The 15,989-nt window shown below is 38.8% G+C and overlaps 1 protein-coding gene across 6 annotated transcripts in view; it reads right to left on the bottom strand.

Moving 5' to 3' along the window:
* STK33 (serine/threonine kinase 33) overlaps window positions 1-15,989 on the bottom strand; it is a 188,693-nt gene that overhangs the window by 77,161 nt on the left and 95,543 nt on the right. For 5 of the 6 annotated variants that reach the window (XM_010812467.3, NM_001075908.1, XM_005215977.5 and 2 more), the window contains 4 exons: window positions 12,746-13,140; window positions 11,544-11,657; window positions 8,730-8,843; window positions 1,611-1,715 (listed from right to left, as the gene is read on the bottom strand). In XM_010812467.3, the coding sequence (XP_010810769.1) occupies window positions 1,611-1,715; window positions 8,730-8,843; window positions 11,544-11,657; window positions 12,746-12,970 (558 nt within the window). In that variant the 5' untranslated portion in view covers window positions 12,971-13,140. The remainder of the gene's footprint in view (window positions 1-1,610; window positions 1,716-8,729; window positions 8,844-11,543; window positions 11,658-12,745; window positions 13,141-15,989) is intronic. The other variant, XM_005215978.5, reaches the window with a different exon arrangement.

Genomic DNA, 15,989 nt, shown 5'->3' with positions numbered 1-15,989 from the left:
AAATTCAATAAGGAGAGAACAAAGATTGAAAAAAAATGAATAGAGAATCAGTAAGCTTTGGAAAATATCAAACAATCTCATGTGTACTTGAAAGCCCTTCAAGGCAAAAAAAAATAATGGCCAAAATGTTCCTAAATTTTATGAAAACCATAAACTCACAGATCCAAGAAGCTCCATGAACCCCAAGCCAAGAAACATGAACACAGCTACACTAAGGCACAACACAATCAAACTAGTTAAAACCAGTGATAAAGGGCAAAACTATTCTAAGAAGATGTGAGGATAAAATAAGTCACAACTCTAAGACTAAAAAACCAGAGAAGGCTTTTGGCATCATTGCCATTTATGACCTCCTGTAAAGGTAACTGTCATCTCTAATAGTTATCAAGCACTCCTAATGAATCAAGCACAATGCATAACCCAAATTGACTACTGCTGCCTTAGAAACTGGCAAAGGAAACAAAGAACAATAGCTAACATTCAATGAGACATATGCTTTATACTCATTTTCCCACTTAATCCCTCCACAACTAAATGTGGTTGATACTATTAACCCTGAATATTCATTGGAAGGACTGATGCTGAAGCTGAAGCTCCATTACTTTGGCCACCTGATGTGAAGAGCCAACTCACTGAAAAAGGCCCTGATCCTGGGAAAGACTGAAGGCAGGAGGAGAAGGGGGCAACACAGGATGAGACAGTTGAATGGCACCACCAACTCAATGGACGTGACTTTGAGCAAACTCCAGGAAATAGTGAAGGAGAGGCAAGCCTGGCATGCTGCAGTCCATGGGGTTTCAAAGAGTTGGACATGACTTAACTGAAAAACAACTATCGTTAAACCTATCTTACAGATGAGGAAACTCAATTAGAGAGGTTGAGTAATTTGTCCATGGTCTCACAACTAAAAAGTGGTAGATCCAGGATTAAATTGTACAGGCACTCTGACCTAACACACCTAACCGCTATATCATACCACCTCCTAGCAGAGAAACACCCAAGCTCATGGGCAATAAACAACTTTTGCAGAATGGCAAACAACCATACCAACTCTACTATGAACTTAACCTTGCAGAATTATGACACTATTCCAAGGGACTCTAATACAGAGCCAAGGGCCATAGCAAAAAGGAAAGCCACTTCTAAGGAAGCTCTGATCACTCTGGGTTATATCTGAAGTTGTTTCATTTTTTCCCCAACATGCCACCAGAAATATCACTGAAGATGTCAATCTAATCATCAGACACCTAACTATACAATCAACAATAAAACGTCCTCCAGAATGCTTTTCATCAATCTCCACTAGCAGAGTGGTGTAACAGAGTCATGCCAAAGACATGAGCCACTGTGTCCCAAAGAGACTACTTCTCAAGGAGACGATATTAATTTTGTAAAAATAACAACTTTCAGAATGCAGCACCTGATAAAGCTTTGCCTTTAACTATAGTCTGCCAGGCTCCTCTGTTCATGGAATTCTCCAGGTAAGAATATTGCAATGGGTTGCCATTTGCTTCTCCAGGAGATCTTCCCAACCCAGGGATTGAACCCGGGTCTCCCACATTCCAGACAGATTCTTTACCCTCTGAGCCACCAAGGAAGCCCAGCTTTACCTTAGGTGTCTCAAACACTTGTTCCAAATGTATGATGTGTTCATGTTTCACACTTTTTAGGATGTCCACTTCCCGTTCAAGTAACTTCACAGCAGAGCTTCCAGCCTTAGATGATGAGGAAATACAGATTTCATGTAAGAATTTCATTACCGCAAAAGTTAGAGTTATTTTATATTTTTATAAATATATTTTATTTATAAATATAAAAATATTTATATTTTTTCCTATATTTTTTCAGAAAGTTCCTTTTCCAAAAGATAATATGCAACCTATCTGCATGATAAGATTAATGTATACCCTTTCTTTCCTTTGCCCAATTTTAAGAGATAATTCAGCCTCAAATCATATCTGTTTCTTGGACGGTTTCTATAAATTAGCTAACAACATGGTCTCTGTCATATCACAAAATTATTGCAGCTCTTAATATGCTTTTTGGTATTTCCTTCAAAATTATGTTGATCTTTTGATGGTAGCATAATAAAAACAAAATCTACTTTCTAGGGATGTCAATTAGAAAATGGATATAAGGCATCTGTCTCATTAAATGTCAGTTATTGATAAAATGCTTTTATCTTGCTTTGTCTCCATTACATTTATATACATATCAAAAGGAAACAATAGGCAACTGAGATTTTATACTTAGTCCTGCATTATATCACTTCCTAGTCCCCCAGCCTCAAAAATTTGATAGCGAGAGAAAGAGAGAGAATGCACAATGAAGATGGAGATGGAGATGGAGATTTTTGCCTTCAGACCAACCTAACTCCAAATTACCTCCTTAGGTGAAATCCTTAACCATACCTGAGCAGACCGTCAGGTGTGGGTACAAGTAACTGATTGTCTACACCATCATCTAGGATACTCCGGAAGCGCTTTCTCCACCTTTGCCAGCACTACCACCACCCCAATCATCATCCCTTTTGATATCTAAATTACCGTAATCATTCAAGAATAAACACTGTCCTCATTCACATAAAAATATCCCTGAAAGGAATAACAAAGCTCTTACTCCTCCCTCCTTCCTTCTAACCCACCCCCTCCCCCAAAGTTAGAAGAGACACAATAGTTCCTGAAGGACTTGGAAAGAGATTGATCGTAAGGCAAATTTTACCTAGTTAAAATTTTACCTACTGTCATCCCTGCTTCTAAGTATCTTTACCCTTTAAACATTACCATCTCAAGAGTGATAGGAAACTGCCCACTACTGTGCTCCACCCATAGAGGATGAATCGTAGAGGAGAAATAACTTTATAGTTATCAAGAGAAATAGTGACTTCGAGGAATAAATTCCTGTCGAGACTAGACATGGACAGATGTCACAATTTCTCCTAATAATTCATCTCAAGCCTATTCCTACTTCCCACCACAAATGGTTTATCTATATTTAATGCAGTAATATATTGTCCAATTCATATACTGACTATATAATTTTATTTTACTATCTTGTTGTCCTGAAAAGTCTCAGCATCAATATCTATGTGCAAGATTATGAATTCCTAGAGTTGCAAGCAACTGACTATATAACCCTGAAACCTAAGCCTAACCCTATCTGACACCAAAGAAACAAAGGAATTCCCATTTAGTTAATCCTAGGGATTTCTGGAAGGACTCTGGATCTCCCCTTATTAAGATTTAATGTTACTTTATTAAACTTTAGGGGGAAATGATATGTAATTTCCTATAGAAAATTAAAGAATACATATAACCTACTATTTCATTTTGTAAATATAATACCACAGACCCAAGAAAAAAACACCATGGTAATGTTGCCTTTTATTTTTCCTCAAGCACAGAAATTGTTTTCAAGTTGATGAAATGATCAGTTATAAAGTTTGAGGACTTAGATTCTCCCTTAAAGAGAAGCCCACTCCATTCTTCACTCCAGTGCAATCTAAAGTGAGAAATACAGTGGATACAAGGTAAACAGTACAGAAGAGAGCTGGAGAGAAAGTGATTCAAATGGAAAGAGCTGGTAGGATGAATAAACAGAGCTGGCTATCAATGAGGAAATAATGAATGAAAGGAAAGGAGAGGATCAGTTCAGTTCAGTAGCTCAGTCGTGTCCGATTCTTTGCGACCCCATGAATCGCAGCACGCCAGGCCTCTCTGTCCATCACCAATTCCCGGAGTTCACCCGAACTCATGTCCATAGAGCCGGTGATGCCATCCAGCCATCTCATCCTCTGTCGTCCCCTTCTCCTCCGGCCCCCAATCCCTCCCAGCATCAGGGTCTTTTCCAATGAGTCAACTCTTCACATGAGGTGGCCAAAGTATTGGAGTTTCAGCTTCAGCATCAGTCCTTCCAATGAACACCCAGGACTGATCTCCTTTAGGATGGACTGGTTGGACAGGGCAAAGTATATCAGAACCACATCAGGAGAGACTATCAGGACCTACTACTCACTAAGAAGACAATGCTAGCCCACAACCCTACATCTACATATACTGATAATCAGCCCTCATCTTCAACTGACTCTGGTAAAAGAAAGAAAGTGAAAGTCACTCAGTCATGCCCCACTCTTTGCAACCCCATGGACTATACAGTCCATGGAATTCTCTAGGCCAGAAGACTGGAGTGAGTAGCCTTTCCCTGGAGTGGGTAGCATATCCCTTGGGTATGGCTGGGTGCAGCAGACTTGGGTATTGCATAAGCCCTCTTGGAGGAGGTGGCCATTAACCCCACCAAAGAGCTGCCAGAACTTACACAGGACTGTAGAAATAGACTCTTGGAGGGCACAAAGAGAACCTTGTGCACACCAGGACCAAGGAAAAAGGGGCAGTGACCCCACAAGAGACTGATCCAGACTTGTCCAGGATGTCCAGGACTCTCCGGCAGAGGCGTGGGTTAGTGGTGCCCTGCTGCAGGGTTGGGGGCACTGAGTGTAGCAGTACATGCACAGGACCTTTTGAAGGAAGTTGCCATTATCTTCATTACCTCCACCATGGTTTGGTGCCAGGTAAATAACAGGTAAGTGAAGTTGGACTGTGAAGAAAGCTGAGTGCCAAAGAATTGATGCTTTTGAACTGTGGTGTTGGAGAAGACTCTTGAGAGTCCCTTGGACTGCAAGGAGATCCAACCAGTCCATTCTGAAGGAGATCAGCCCTGGGATTTCTTTGGAAGGAATGATGCTAAAGCTGAAACTCCAGTACTTTGGCCACCTCATGTGAAGAGTTGACTCATTGGAAAAGACTCTGATGCTGGGAGGGATTGGGGGCAGGAGGAGAAGGGGACGACAGAGGATGAGATGGCTGGATGCCATCACCGACTCTATGGACATGAGTTCGGGTGAACTCCGGGAGTTGGTGATGGACAGGGAGGCCTGGCATGCTGCGATTCATGGGGTTGCAAAGAGTTGGACACAACTGAGCAACTGAACTAAACTGAAATGAACTGAAATAACAGGGAGGGAACACAGCTTCACCCATCAATAGAAAATTGGATTAAAGATTTACTGAGCATGGCCTCACCCATCAGAACAAAACCCAGTTTCCCCCTCAGTCAGTCCCTCCCATCAGGAAGCTTCCATAAGCCTCTTAACCTTCTCCATCAGAGAGCAGACAGACTGAAAACCACAATCACAGAAAACTAACCAATCTGATCACATGGACCACAACCTTGTCTAACTCAGTGAAACTATGAGCCATGCCATGTAGGGTCATCCAAGATGGATTGGTCATTGTGGAGAGTTCTAACAAAATGTGGTCCACTGGAGAAGGGAATGGCAAACCACTTCAGTATTCTTGCCTTGAGAACCCCATGAACAGTATGAAAAGGCAAAAAGATAGGACACTGAAAGATGAACTCCCCAGGTCGGTAGATGCCCAATATGCTACTGGAGGTCAGCAGAGAAATAACTCCAGACAGAATGAAGAGATGGAGCCAAAGCAAAAACAACATCCAGTTGTGGATGTGACTGGTGATGGAAGTAAAGTCTGATGCTGTAAAGAGCAATATTGCATAAGAATCTAGAATGTTAGGTCCATGAATCAAGGCAAATTGGAAGTGGTCAAACAGGAGATGGCAAGAGTAAACAGTGACATTTTAAGAATCAGTGAACTAAAATGGACTGGAATGGATGAATTCAACTCAGGTGACCATTATATCTACTTCTGTGGGCAAGAATGCCTTAGAAGAAATGGAGTAGCCATCATAGTCAACAAAAGAGTCCAAAATGCAGTACTTGGATGCAATCTCAAAAATGACAGAATGATCTCTGTTCGTTTCCAAGGCAAACCATTCAATATCACGGTAATCCAAGTCTATGCCCTGACCAGTAACGCTGAAGTTGAATGATTCTATGAAGACCTTTTTAGAACTAACACCCAAAAAAGATGTCCCTTTCCTTATAGGGGACTGGAATGCAAAAGCAGGAAATCAAGAAACACCTGTAGTAACAGGCAAATTTGGCCTTGGAGTACAGAATGAAGCAGAGCAAAGGTTAATAGAGTTTTGCCAAGAGAACACACTAGTCATAGCAAACACCCTCTTCCAACAACACAAGAGAAGACTCTACACCTGGACATCACCAGATGGTCAATACCGAAATCAGATTGATTATAGTCTTTGCAGCCAAAGATGGAGAAGCTCTCTACAGTCAGCAAAAACAAGACTGGGAGCTGACTGGGGCTCAGATCATGAACTCCTTATTGCCAAATTCAGACTTCAATTCAAGCAAGTAGGGAAAACCACTAGACCATTCAGGTATGACCTAAATCAAATCCCTTACAATTATACAGTGGAAGTGAGAAATAGACTCAAGGATTAGAACTGATAGTGCCTGAAGAACTATGGACAGAGGTTCATGACATTGTACAGGAGGCAGGGATGAAGACCATCCGCATGGAAAAGAAATGCAAAAAAGCAAAATGGCTATCTGAGTAGGCCTTACAAATGGCTGTGAAAAGAAGAGAAGTGAAAAGCAACGGAGAAAAGGAAAGATATAAGCATCTGAATGCAGAGTTCCAAAGAATAGCAAGGAGAGATAAGAAAGCTTTCCTCAGTGATCAGTGCAAAGAAATGAGAAGAAAACAACAGAATGGGAAAGACTAGAGATCTCTTCAAGAAAATCAGAGATACCAAGGGAACATTTCATGCAAAGATGGGCTCAATAAAGGACAGAAATGGTATGGACCTAACAGAACCAGAAGATATTAGGAAGAGGTGGCAAGAACACACAGAAGAACTACACAAAAAAGATCTTCATGACCCAGATAATCACGATGGTGTGATCACTGACCTAGAGCCAGACATCCTGGAATGTGAAGTCAAGTGGGTCTTAGGAAGCATCACTATGAACAAAGCTAGTGGAGGTAATGGAATTCCAGCTGAGCTACTTCAAATCCAAAAAGATGATGCTGTGAAAATGCTGCACTCAATATGCCAGCAAATATGGAAAATGCAGCAGTGGCCACAAGACTGGAAAATGTCAGTTTTCATTCCAATCCCAAAGAAAGGCAATGCCAAAGAACATTCAAACTACCACACAATTACACTCATCTCACAGGCTAGCAAACTAATGCTCAAAATTCTCCATGCAAGGCTTCAGCAGTACGTGAACTGTGAATTTCCAGATGTTCAAGCTGGATTTAGAAAAGACAGAGGAACCACAGATCAAATTGCCAACATCTATTGGATCATTGAAAAGGCAAGAGAGTTCCAGGAAATCATCTATTTCTGCTTTATTGACTATGCCAAAGCCTTTGACTGTGTGGATCACAACAAACTGTGGAAAATTCTGAAAGAGATGGGAATACCAGACCACCTGACCTGCCTCTTGAGAAATCTTTACACAGGCCAGGAAGCAACAGTTAGAACTAGACATGGAACAACAGACTGGTTCCAAATAGGGAAAGGAGTACATCGAGGCTGAGTATTGTCACCTGCTTATTTAACTTATAGGCAGAGTACATCATGCAAAATGCCGGGCTGGGTAAAGCACATGCTAGAATCAAGATTGCCAGGAGAAATATCAATAACCTCAGATATGCAGATGAAGCCACCCTTACGGCAGAAAGTGAAGAACTAAAGAGCCTCTTGATGAAAGTGAAAGAGAAGAGTGAAAACGTTGGCTTAAAATTCAACACTCAGAAACTATGATCATGGCATCTGGTCCCATCACTTCATGGCAAATAGGTGGGGAAACAATGGAAACAGTGACAGACTTTATTTTTCAGGGCTCCAAAATCACAGCAGATGGTGACTGAAACCATGAAATTAAAAGACTCTTGCTCCTTGGAAGGAAAGTTATGACCAACCTAGACAGCATATTAAAAAGCAGACACATTACTTTGCCAACAAAGGTCCATCTAGTCAAAGCTATGGTTTTTCCAGTAGTCATGTATGCATGTGAGAGTTGGAGTATAGAGAAAGCTGAGTGCCGAAGAATTGATGCTTTTGAACTGTGGTGTTGGAGGAGACTCTTGAGAGTCCCTTGGACTGTATGGCATATCCAACCAGTCCATCCTAAAGGAAATCAGTCCTGAATATTCATTGGAAGGACTGATGCTGAAGCTGAAACTCCAATACTTTGGCTACCTGATACCAAGAGCTGACTCATTTGAAAATACCCTGATGCTGGGAAAGATTGAAGGCGGGAGAAAGGGACAACAGAGGATGAGATGGTTGGATGGTATCACCTACTCAATGGACATGAGTTTGAGTATACTCCAGGAGTTGGTGACGGACAGGGAGGTATGGCATGCTGCAAGCAGCCCATGTGGTCGCAAAGAGTCGGATATGACTGAGTGACTGAACTGAACTGAAGCCTTTCCCTTCTACAAGGGATCTCCCCAATCGAACCCTGGTCTCCCGCATTGCAGGCAGATTCTTTACAAGCTGAGCCACAGGGAAGCCCAGGAATATTGGAATGAGTGGCCTATCCCTTCTCCAGAAGATCTTCCCAACCCAGGAATTGAACGGGGGTCTCCTGCATTGCAGGTGGATTCTTTACCAACTGAGCTATGAGGGAAGCCCAGAAGGCTAGAGAAATACCCACATTTCTCCAGGGCAACAGCCCAGGGTCTGTCCCTAAGGGTCAGATGTATTCGTGTGAAAAATTGTACTACCTACCCGACCTTGCAGTAGAACTGCACCCTCAGTATGATGCTAAGAAGCCTTACCTTTTCTTTGTTCACTTTTTTAATTGCCCACTTAGTTTCTCTTTCCTTGTCTATGGCTTCAATGACCATTCCAAAGCTCCCTTGTCCCAATATTCTTCCAAAGGTATAGATTTCCTAGATTAAAAAATAAGAGTTCTTTTGTCTTTCTCTGCCATTCATCAGGTATGACAAATGAACATATAATACTGACAGGCATCCACCCAAGGGAAGAGTGACTCTGCTCCAGGGTAAAATCAAATAGAAGGCACTGACACCACATATTTACTTCAGTATCAATAAACACATCTTAATTAAGCGAAAATAAGTTTTGATGAGTCTTATTAAATATCCTTTGGAGAAAAACCATAAAAATCCTAATGAGGAAATGTGAAAAACTTCAAATATATAAAAAATGAAACTCTCATAAACTATATTAAAGAAATGTCTTCACAAGAAAAAGAATGGAGTATTAATACATGTATACAAATATATTGATATATACTGTATATTTGTATAAAATAAGTTGTCCAAAAAATTATTGCCAAACTCTGAGAACTATACTATAAAATCAACACATATTAACCATTAGACAACTGCTTTCCTGTTCACCAGGTAACCTTTCTCTTCATTGTTTCTACTAAATAATCATTTTTGTTGTTTTATTTCTTTTTGTTTTAGGAAAGGGATTATATAAATCTTTTTTCATATTTAAAGTTTTTAATATAAATAAGCATTTAGAAAAAAATTAAAACCATCCATAGTAACATTATCCAAACCAAGGATCCTTCTGTTTATTACTTCACTCCTGCTTACAAAGACAGAATGCACTGGTCTTGACAATACCAGCATTCCATTTCACATTGTAAAATAACAAGCAGGTAACTCATTTACACTTTCAGTTCTTGTGAATTTGGTTGGAGAGAGTCAGTCTCCCTGATCTAAATCAACTGCAGGTCACTAACAAGAGTTTCTAGACCCATCATGCCCAGAGATTAGAACAGGAGAGAACCCCTGAGCTAATGTCACTGGGGGAAGTCTCTCTTGGAGACTTCTTAGAGCCTGCCTTAGAGATGCCAGGTTCCCCTGTGTGACCACTCTCATCTGCACCCTGCAACAGATAAACTACTGCTGGACTTCATATTTTCTCCTGCTTACATTCCTTTCTGACTTTTGTAAATGAAGATGGAGTATCCAACTAATTACTTACCTACTTCACAAAGGGCTTTTCTGCCTAACTCTGCACCATGGTGATTGTTCTTTTGACTTTTTTCAACATGTATGCATTGGTCCTCAAACTCTATTGTTACTCTCTTGCTTACAAATATTTGGACTCATTTTTTTCCTTCCAAGATGGTCTAGAAAGACCTTATAAAGGTATTTCTTTTTTATCCTTTAAAAAGCCTGCCTGAAACCTTGCAGGCAAAATATTCATGCTTAGTGCATGAGGAAAAAGGAGAAGGAAGAAACGAAAGGGAGGAGAGAGAAGAAGAGAGGAAGCAAGGAGTGGAAAAAGACACAGGGCGAGAAGGGAAGACACAGAAAGGGAAAGAAAAAAGAAGAAAAGAAAAACGTTCAGCTTCAACATGCAGATTTTTCTTAGCTATCTTCTTGTGATACATACTTTGGGGGCTACAAAGATGAATAAAACATAATTCCTGTTTTCTTATCATTTGTCTCATGCCTGGCTCAATGGACATGAATTTGAACAAACTCTGGAAGATAGTGGAAGACAGAGACTGGCATGCTGCAGTCCAGCAGAATCAGACAGGACTTAGTGACTGCACAACAGCAACATCATTTGTAACTCAAGAGATACAATTTTTACTTAAGTCATACAGTCTTAAGTTAAAAGAAAAAATACAAAATGACATTGGGGCCAGAGACCAGAGCTAAAATTCTGGGAACATAAGGGAAAATGGCATGAAAAAGATGGCTCCTGAGAAGCATGTGGGAGAACAAAGGCAAAGAAAAGAAGGAAAATTGAGAATTTTTTCCATAATCCAATAAAGGAATGAATGAGTGAGCTGATAAATGAATACATTTTTCTTTTACAAAATCTCTTATGACTAAATTTAAAACAGTAAATTTGTGGATTTTTTTTTTAAATGCAGGTCTTTTGTAAGATTTTGTAAGACTTAACAAAATCTTTAACAGGGGAAGATTTAAGCTTTCAGGTCAGAATTTCTTAGCAAGTTTTTCTGATCACTTCAAGTAAATTGCTAAATATTTTTTAAAACAATTGTTCAAAGTAATTTAATATCAATGGAATTTTCCTCTTGTAGTTGTTCCTATTGTAGTTCCTTCAATCTAGCATTAAAGGAACACATTTTAATTTCTAAGATGGTATTAAATTTAAGTCATATTTGCATATAAGAACTAGAATCCTGGGAAGAATAACATTGGTATTCACTCAATCACAAGCTGAAGAAAAATGGGCAAGTCCACAAGGGAAATTTTGGCCTCCCTACTGGTCATCAAAGAAGTGAACAGCCAAACCATCTAAGTTATCTGGTCTCTCTCTTTCTCTCAAATAGGTCTATATAAAGATTTCACAACTGCCCTCAGCAACCGGCAAGACTTGGAGACCAAATGCTCTCATTTTATCTAATAAATGTCCTCCACTTAATTATGCAAGTCAAGTTACATCTCTATGAACAGAAAAAATAATTAGTTCACATTTTCTTTAGTAAAGACTTCAACAATCTTAAAAATGGTTAAGTTTCTTCTTTTCTTTTCTTTCCTTCGAGACTTACTTTTTAAATCACCTTTGTCATGAACATTGACTTAAAAGAAATCTGAAAAATTTCTAGTAGCTTCAGTTTGCCCTCTATATACCTGAAGAGCAGCTCCATTGTCCATCCTTATGTGAGGAACTTTTCCTTCTGTGAAGTTGCCCCGACCCCACTGTTGTTGAGATGGTTTTCTCTCTATATTTGAAGATTTTGAGGGCTTGAACCAAAAAGAAATTTTAATATTAACATTAAGATATAATATACTTGTTGACAAAGTAAGAACCCTAATTTAGATAATCTGAAAAATTTTAATATGTGTCAAGATATTTATTGTATACAAGACAGTTTATCACCTTTTTCAAATTCAAAGCCCTATATAATTCATTCACTCATTCGGCTAAAACAAGCCTTAAGAAGTTATTCAATCTAATCTCCTGAATCCAGGCAATTCTACATGATGATCTGCACAGAAGATAAATCAGGACTTAAAATCTTTAAAATCACAAGAGAAGGCAACTTCACAGTTTTCTCAATCACTCTTGTTTCAAGACATAACAATCATCTCAAATAGGTTATACACAAGAAATTACTGACCAGACATTCACAAAATATGCTTTGAATGAAAATAACATAGAAACAATTCACTCAGAGACATCTATATGGCAATAACTATACCATAATACAATTCAGAAATAACAGTTTAGAATGAAAACTTCGAAAAGGTATAAATTTGAGGACTGACAACCTAACTTTTCTTAAACTTACTGCTCTCTGTCTCTAAATTTATGCTCTATCAATGACAATCTTCCAGAGTGCCTCTTCTCTATAAAGACAAACATACCCAAACCAGTCCAACTGGGTATTCACAGATTGTAACTAAGGCAAATCAGTTCTGTAAGGTATATCTGATAGTCCATCTAGATAACCAGGAACTGTCCACCCTGTATTTAACCATCATAAATCTCATTCTGCATCAGTTGAAGAAAATGCCCCCAAATTCAGGTTTAATTCAATTTGAAAACCAATCAATTTCCATATAAACCACTTTTTAAATAAAAGCTTGAATAACATTCCAAATTATTTATAATCCTGGGAAATTATTAATTTGGGGCAGTGGTTGGTTAACAGAATGAAAGAAATTATCAACCGATTTTTCTTACCTCTTCTGTAAGAAAGAAATTTACCTTAATAGTAAAGAAGGTAATGAATTAGCTGACAAGGGTCCATGAATAAGGATGAATGTAGGGATGGGATTAGGGAATGGGACATCAACTTGTGTTGGGATGTAGAATCTTTAATATTTACCGAATCTTTTCCAGAGGTAACATCTTTGCTGGCTCCTTTTTCTTTTCTTTTTTCTGGTGAGACTATAAATTCTGAGCTACCTGTGCTTGATGTCTGTGACATTTCCACCACTGACATTGGAGAAAGCTTTGTTTTACAAGAACATATACAGAGTGCATTTTTCTGAGAAGCAGATGAGCAGTGGGGGCACTTTGTGGATTTTTTACCACAGCTGCTATCAGCCATTTGCTTAACTCTGCAACAAAAGCAACTTTATTAAAAGAAAGATGTTTCCACTGTTTGAGGAAAAGAACCAGACCAAAAAGGAAAAGGTAGGCTGATGGTGAAAACTCTAACTTCCAAGTGGTGAGGTCCTTAGGTTAATGATGCACTCGACTTCCAGTCACACATGAGAGCTGCAGGAAGAAAAGAAATCTCCATTTAGAAAATTCTTTCTTATCCTATCACTCTCCTAGAAATCAAAGACAAACTAGCAACTGGCACCAAAAGCATCCTGCCTATACGTGAAAAGTTAATATTTACAACAAAATTAGAATACATTTCTACAAACCAATACATTCTCATCTTCCAGAATTGACTCCTTGAACTCCAGAAATTTATTTAACAGCCCAAAGAATCACCCTCTGAACTGCTAAAAAGTGTGGTCTAAGGAAATTTGGTGGGTTGATACAAATTTTTTAAAATAAAGTAGAATAAAATAGATAAATATATGAGAGCATTTTGCATAGCTCCTTGGTAAGGTTTGTGAAACTTTAAAAAAAATTACATAGTTATGAATGTATAGAACATGTGTATGTGTGTACACTTGGTCACAATATAAAATGCATTTCATAAGGTAGGTTGTGGTAAATAAAAAAGGCTTTAAAATACTTGTATAAAACATACATTACTGTGGTTTCAAAAGTAATGAGCCTCTGTCTACATATTATCAGAGTAAATCCATGCTGTTGTGTGCTCAGTCGCTAAGTCATGTCTGACTCTTTACACCCCATGTACTACATAGCCCACAGGCTTCTCTGTCCATGGGATTTCCCAGGCAAGAATACTGGAGTGGGTTGCCATTTCCTCTTCCAGGGGATCTTCTCAACCCAGGGATTGAGAACCTGTGTCTTCTTCATTGGTAGGCAGATTCTTTACCACTGAGTCACCTGGAATGCCCCAAATCCATACTATACACTTCACAAAGGAGTAGATAATTTGATTCTATAAAGCTATCTAGTGCTAAAAGTTCAAAGGCAATATCAGAAGTATCCTTATTTTTACTCTCAAATAGAAAAATAGGAACTAGTGTGTGGTACTTTTCCCTGAGTGAACGGGTATGCCCATCATTCTACCTAACCAGTTACTGCAGCTATATGTATAGTGGCAAGTTGGAAATATGTGGGTTTAGGAATGAGAGAGGATGTGTTCTGCAGCACATGAAAAAGAAACTGAGAAACTTCCAGAAGTAACTGGGAGTACATCATCATGGTTCTCTGCCATCCTACTTCAGATATTACTTGAAAGTATATTTTGAAATCATAGATTGATAAGGCTGGGGATATATAGAATATACCTCTGTTCTTTGAACTGGAATAAACTTGACCATAATAGGAGCTAGATATCTTTATTTCATTAAAGAAATACATTTCTAGCTTCAGTTATCTAAGACTGGTTTTCTAATCAGAAATAAGGGTTGACTTTGATCAAATCTTTACCTATCGTGATTACCATATTTTTCTTATTTGATTTTTTGGTATGTTTTATGGTATTAAAAGCTTTCTTAATATTAAAGCACTCTTGTATTTTGGGTATGAACCCTACATGATCATGATGGATGATTCTTTCAATGTGCTGAAAAATTGAAATGTTTGTATTCTGACTTTTCACAGTTATATTCATAAGCTAAACTGGTCTCTAATTTTCCTTTTCACTCATCTTTATCAGGTTTTGATACAAGATTCTGGCAGTTTTATAAAATAAATTGGCTATCTTTCCATCTCACGATGCTTTGTAATAGTCTGTATAGCATGGGAATCTATAGGAAAATCTTCCAGGCCCAAAGGATTTTGTGAAAGATATTGCTAGTAGTTTATCCAATATTTATTCCCCCACTCTTCCTTATTAACAAAACCCTGATTCTGTCTGGGATAGCAATATCCTAATTAAAATCCTCCATTTCTGCATATCCCTTGCAGTTGACTTATGGCCATGAACCTTACAGAATGCAAGCAAAGTTGTACTTAAGGAAAAACTTTTATTCTGAAAACTTTATTAAAAACAGAAAAAGAAAGGACAAAAAGTATACTACATGAGCAGTCAAATCAAAGAAAGAGAAAAACATGATTAAGAAACAAAATTTAAGATGAACAGAAATGAAAAAGAAATGTAGGTTCTGTTGAATTTTGCCTATAAGGCTCCAAATAAACTGAACCTTCACTCCCTCTCAGATTTCTCTCTCCATTCTCTCCCTTGCTCTAAACACACTGGTCTCCTTACTGTTCCTTGCGTATGCCAAGCACAGTGCCTTCTCGTGGCTTTGGCCCTTGTTTCCTAGGCTAGGATGCGCCTTCCTCAGACATTTGCAAGGCTTGCTCCCTCACTTCATGGTGATTTCTGCTCATCTGAGAGACCTCTTCTAACCATCTTATCTGAAACAGCAGGCCATTCATTCTGTCCCCTTACTTTGCTTTATTTTTGTTCACAGCATTTACCATTTCACTTCGGAAGTTCTATATCAGAGTTCCTTCCTACTTTTAGGGAACAGATGATTTCCATATATGTAAATTGTTTCATGAGGCTTCCTCGAAGGCTCAGAGGGTAAAGAATCTGCCTGCGGTGCAGGAGACACATGGTTAGATTCCTGGGTCTGGAAGATCCCCGGAGAAAGAAATGGCAACCTACTTCAGTATTCTTGCCTAAAAATTCCCATGGACAGAGGAGGCTGGCAGGCTACAGTCCAATGAGTCACAAAGGGTAGGACACAACTAAGGGACTAAGTACACAAATTGTTTCATAGCAATGAAAGCCATCCAATTCATTTCATTCAGTTAGAATAACCAAAATCAGATCATGGCAGTGATCTCAAAAAGGGAGGAGCTCTTATACGCCAATCTTTTCTGTGAAGAGATGCAAAAATCCTAAATGGTGTGCCTGTATTTATCTTTATCCTAGTTTACAGCATATTCTAAGATTACTAGATAGAAATAAACAGACAGGTCAGCCCAATAAGTATGACCTTTCATCAAAGCAGTACAAAAAATCC

The sequence above is a fragment of the Bos taurus genome, chromosome 15 (assembly GCF_002263795.3).
Source record: "Bos taurus isolate L1 Dominette 01449 registration number 42190680 breed Hereford chromosome 15, ARS-UCD2.0, whole genome shotgun sequence".
NCBI classification, from domain to species: domain Eukaryota; kingdom Metazoa; phylum Chordata; class Mammalia; order Artiodactyla; family Bovidae; genus Bos; species Bos taurus.
Note: the sequence above shows the minus strand (reverse complement) of the source record. Positions and strands in the feature narration are given on the sequence as shown.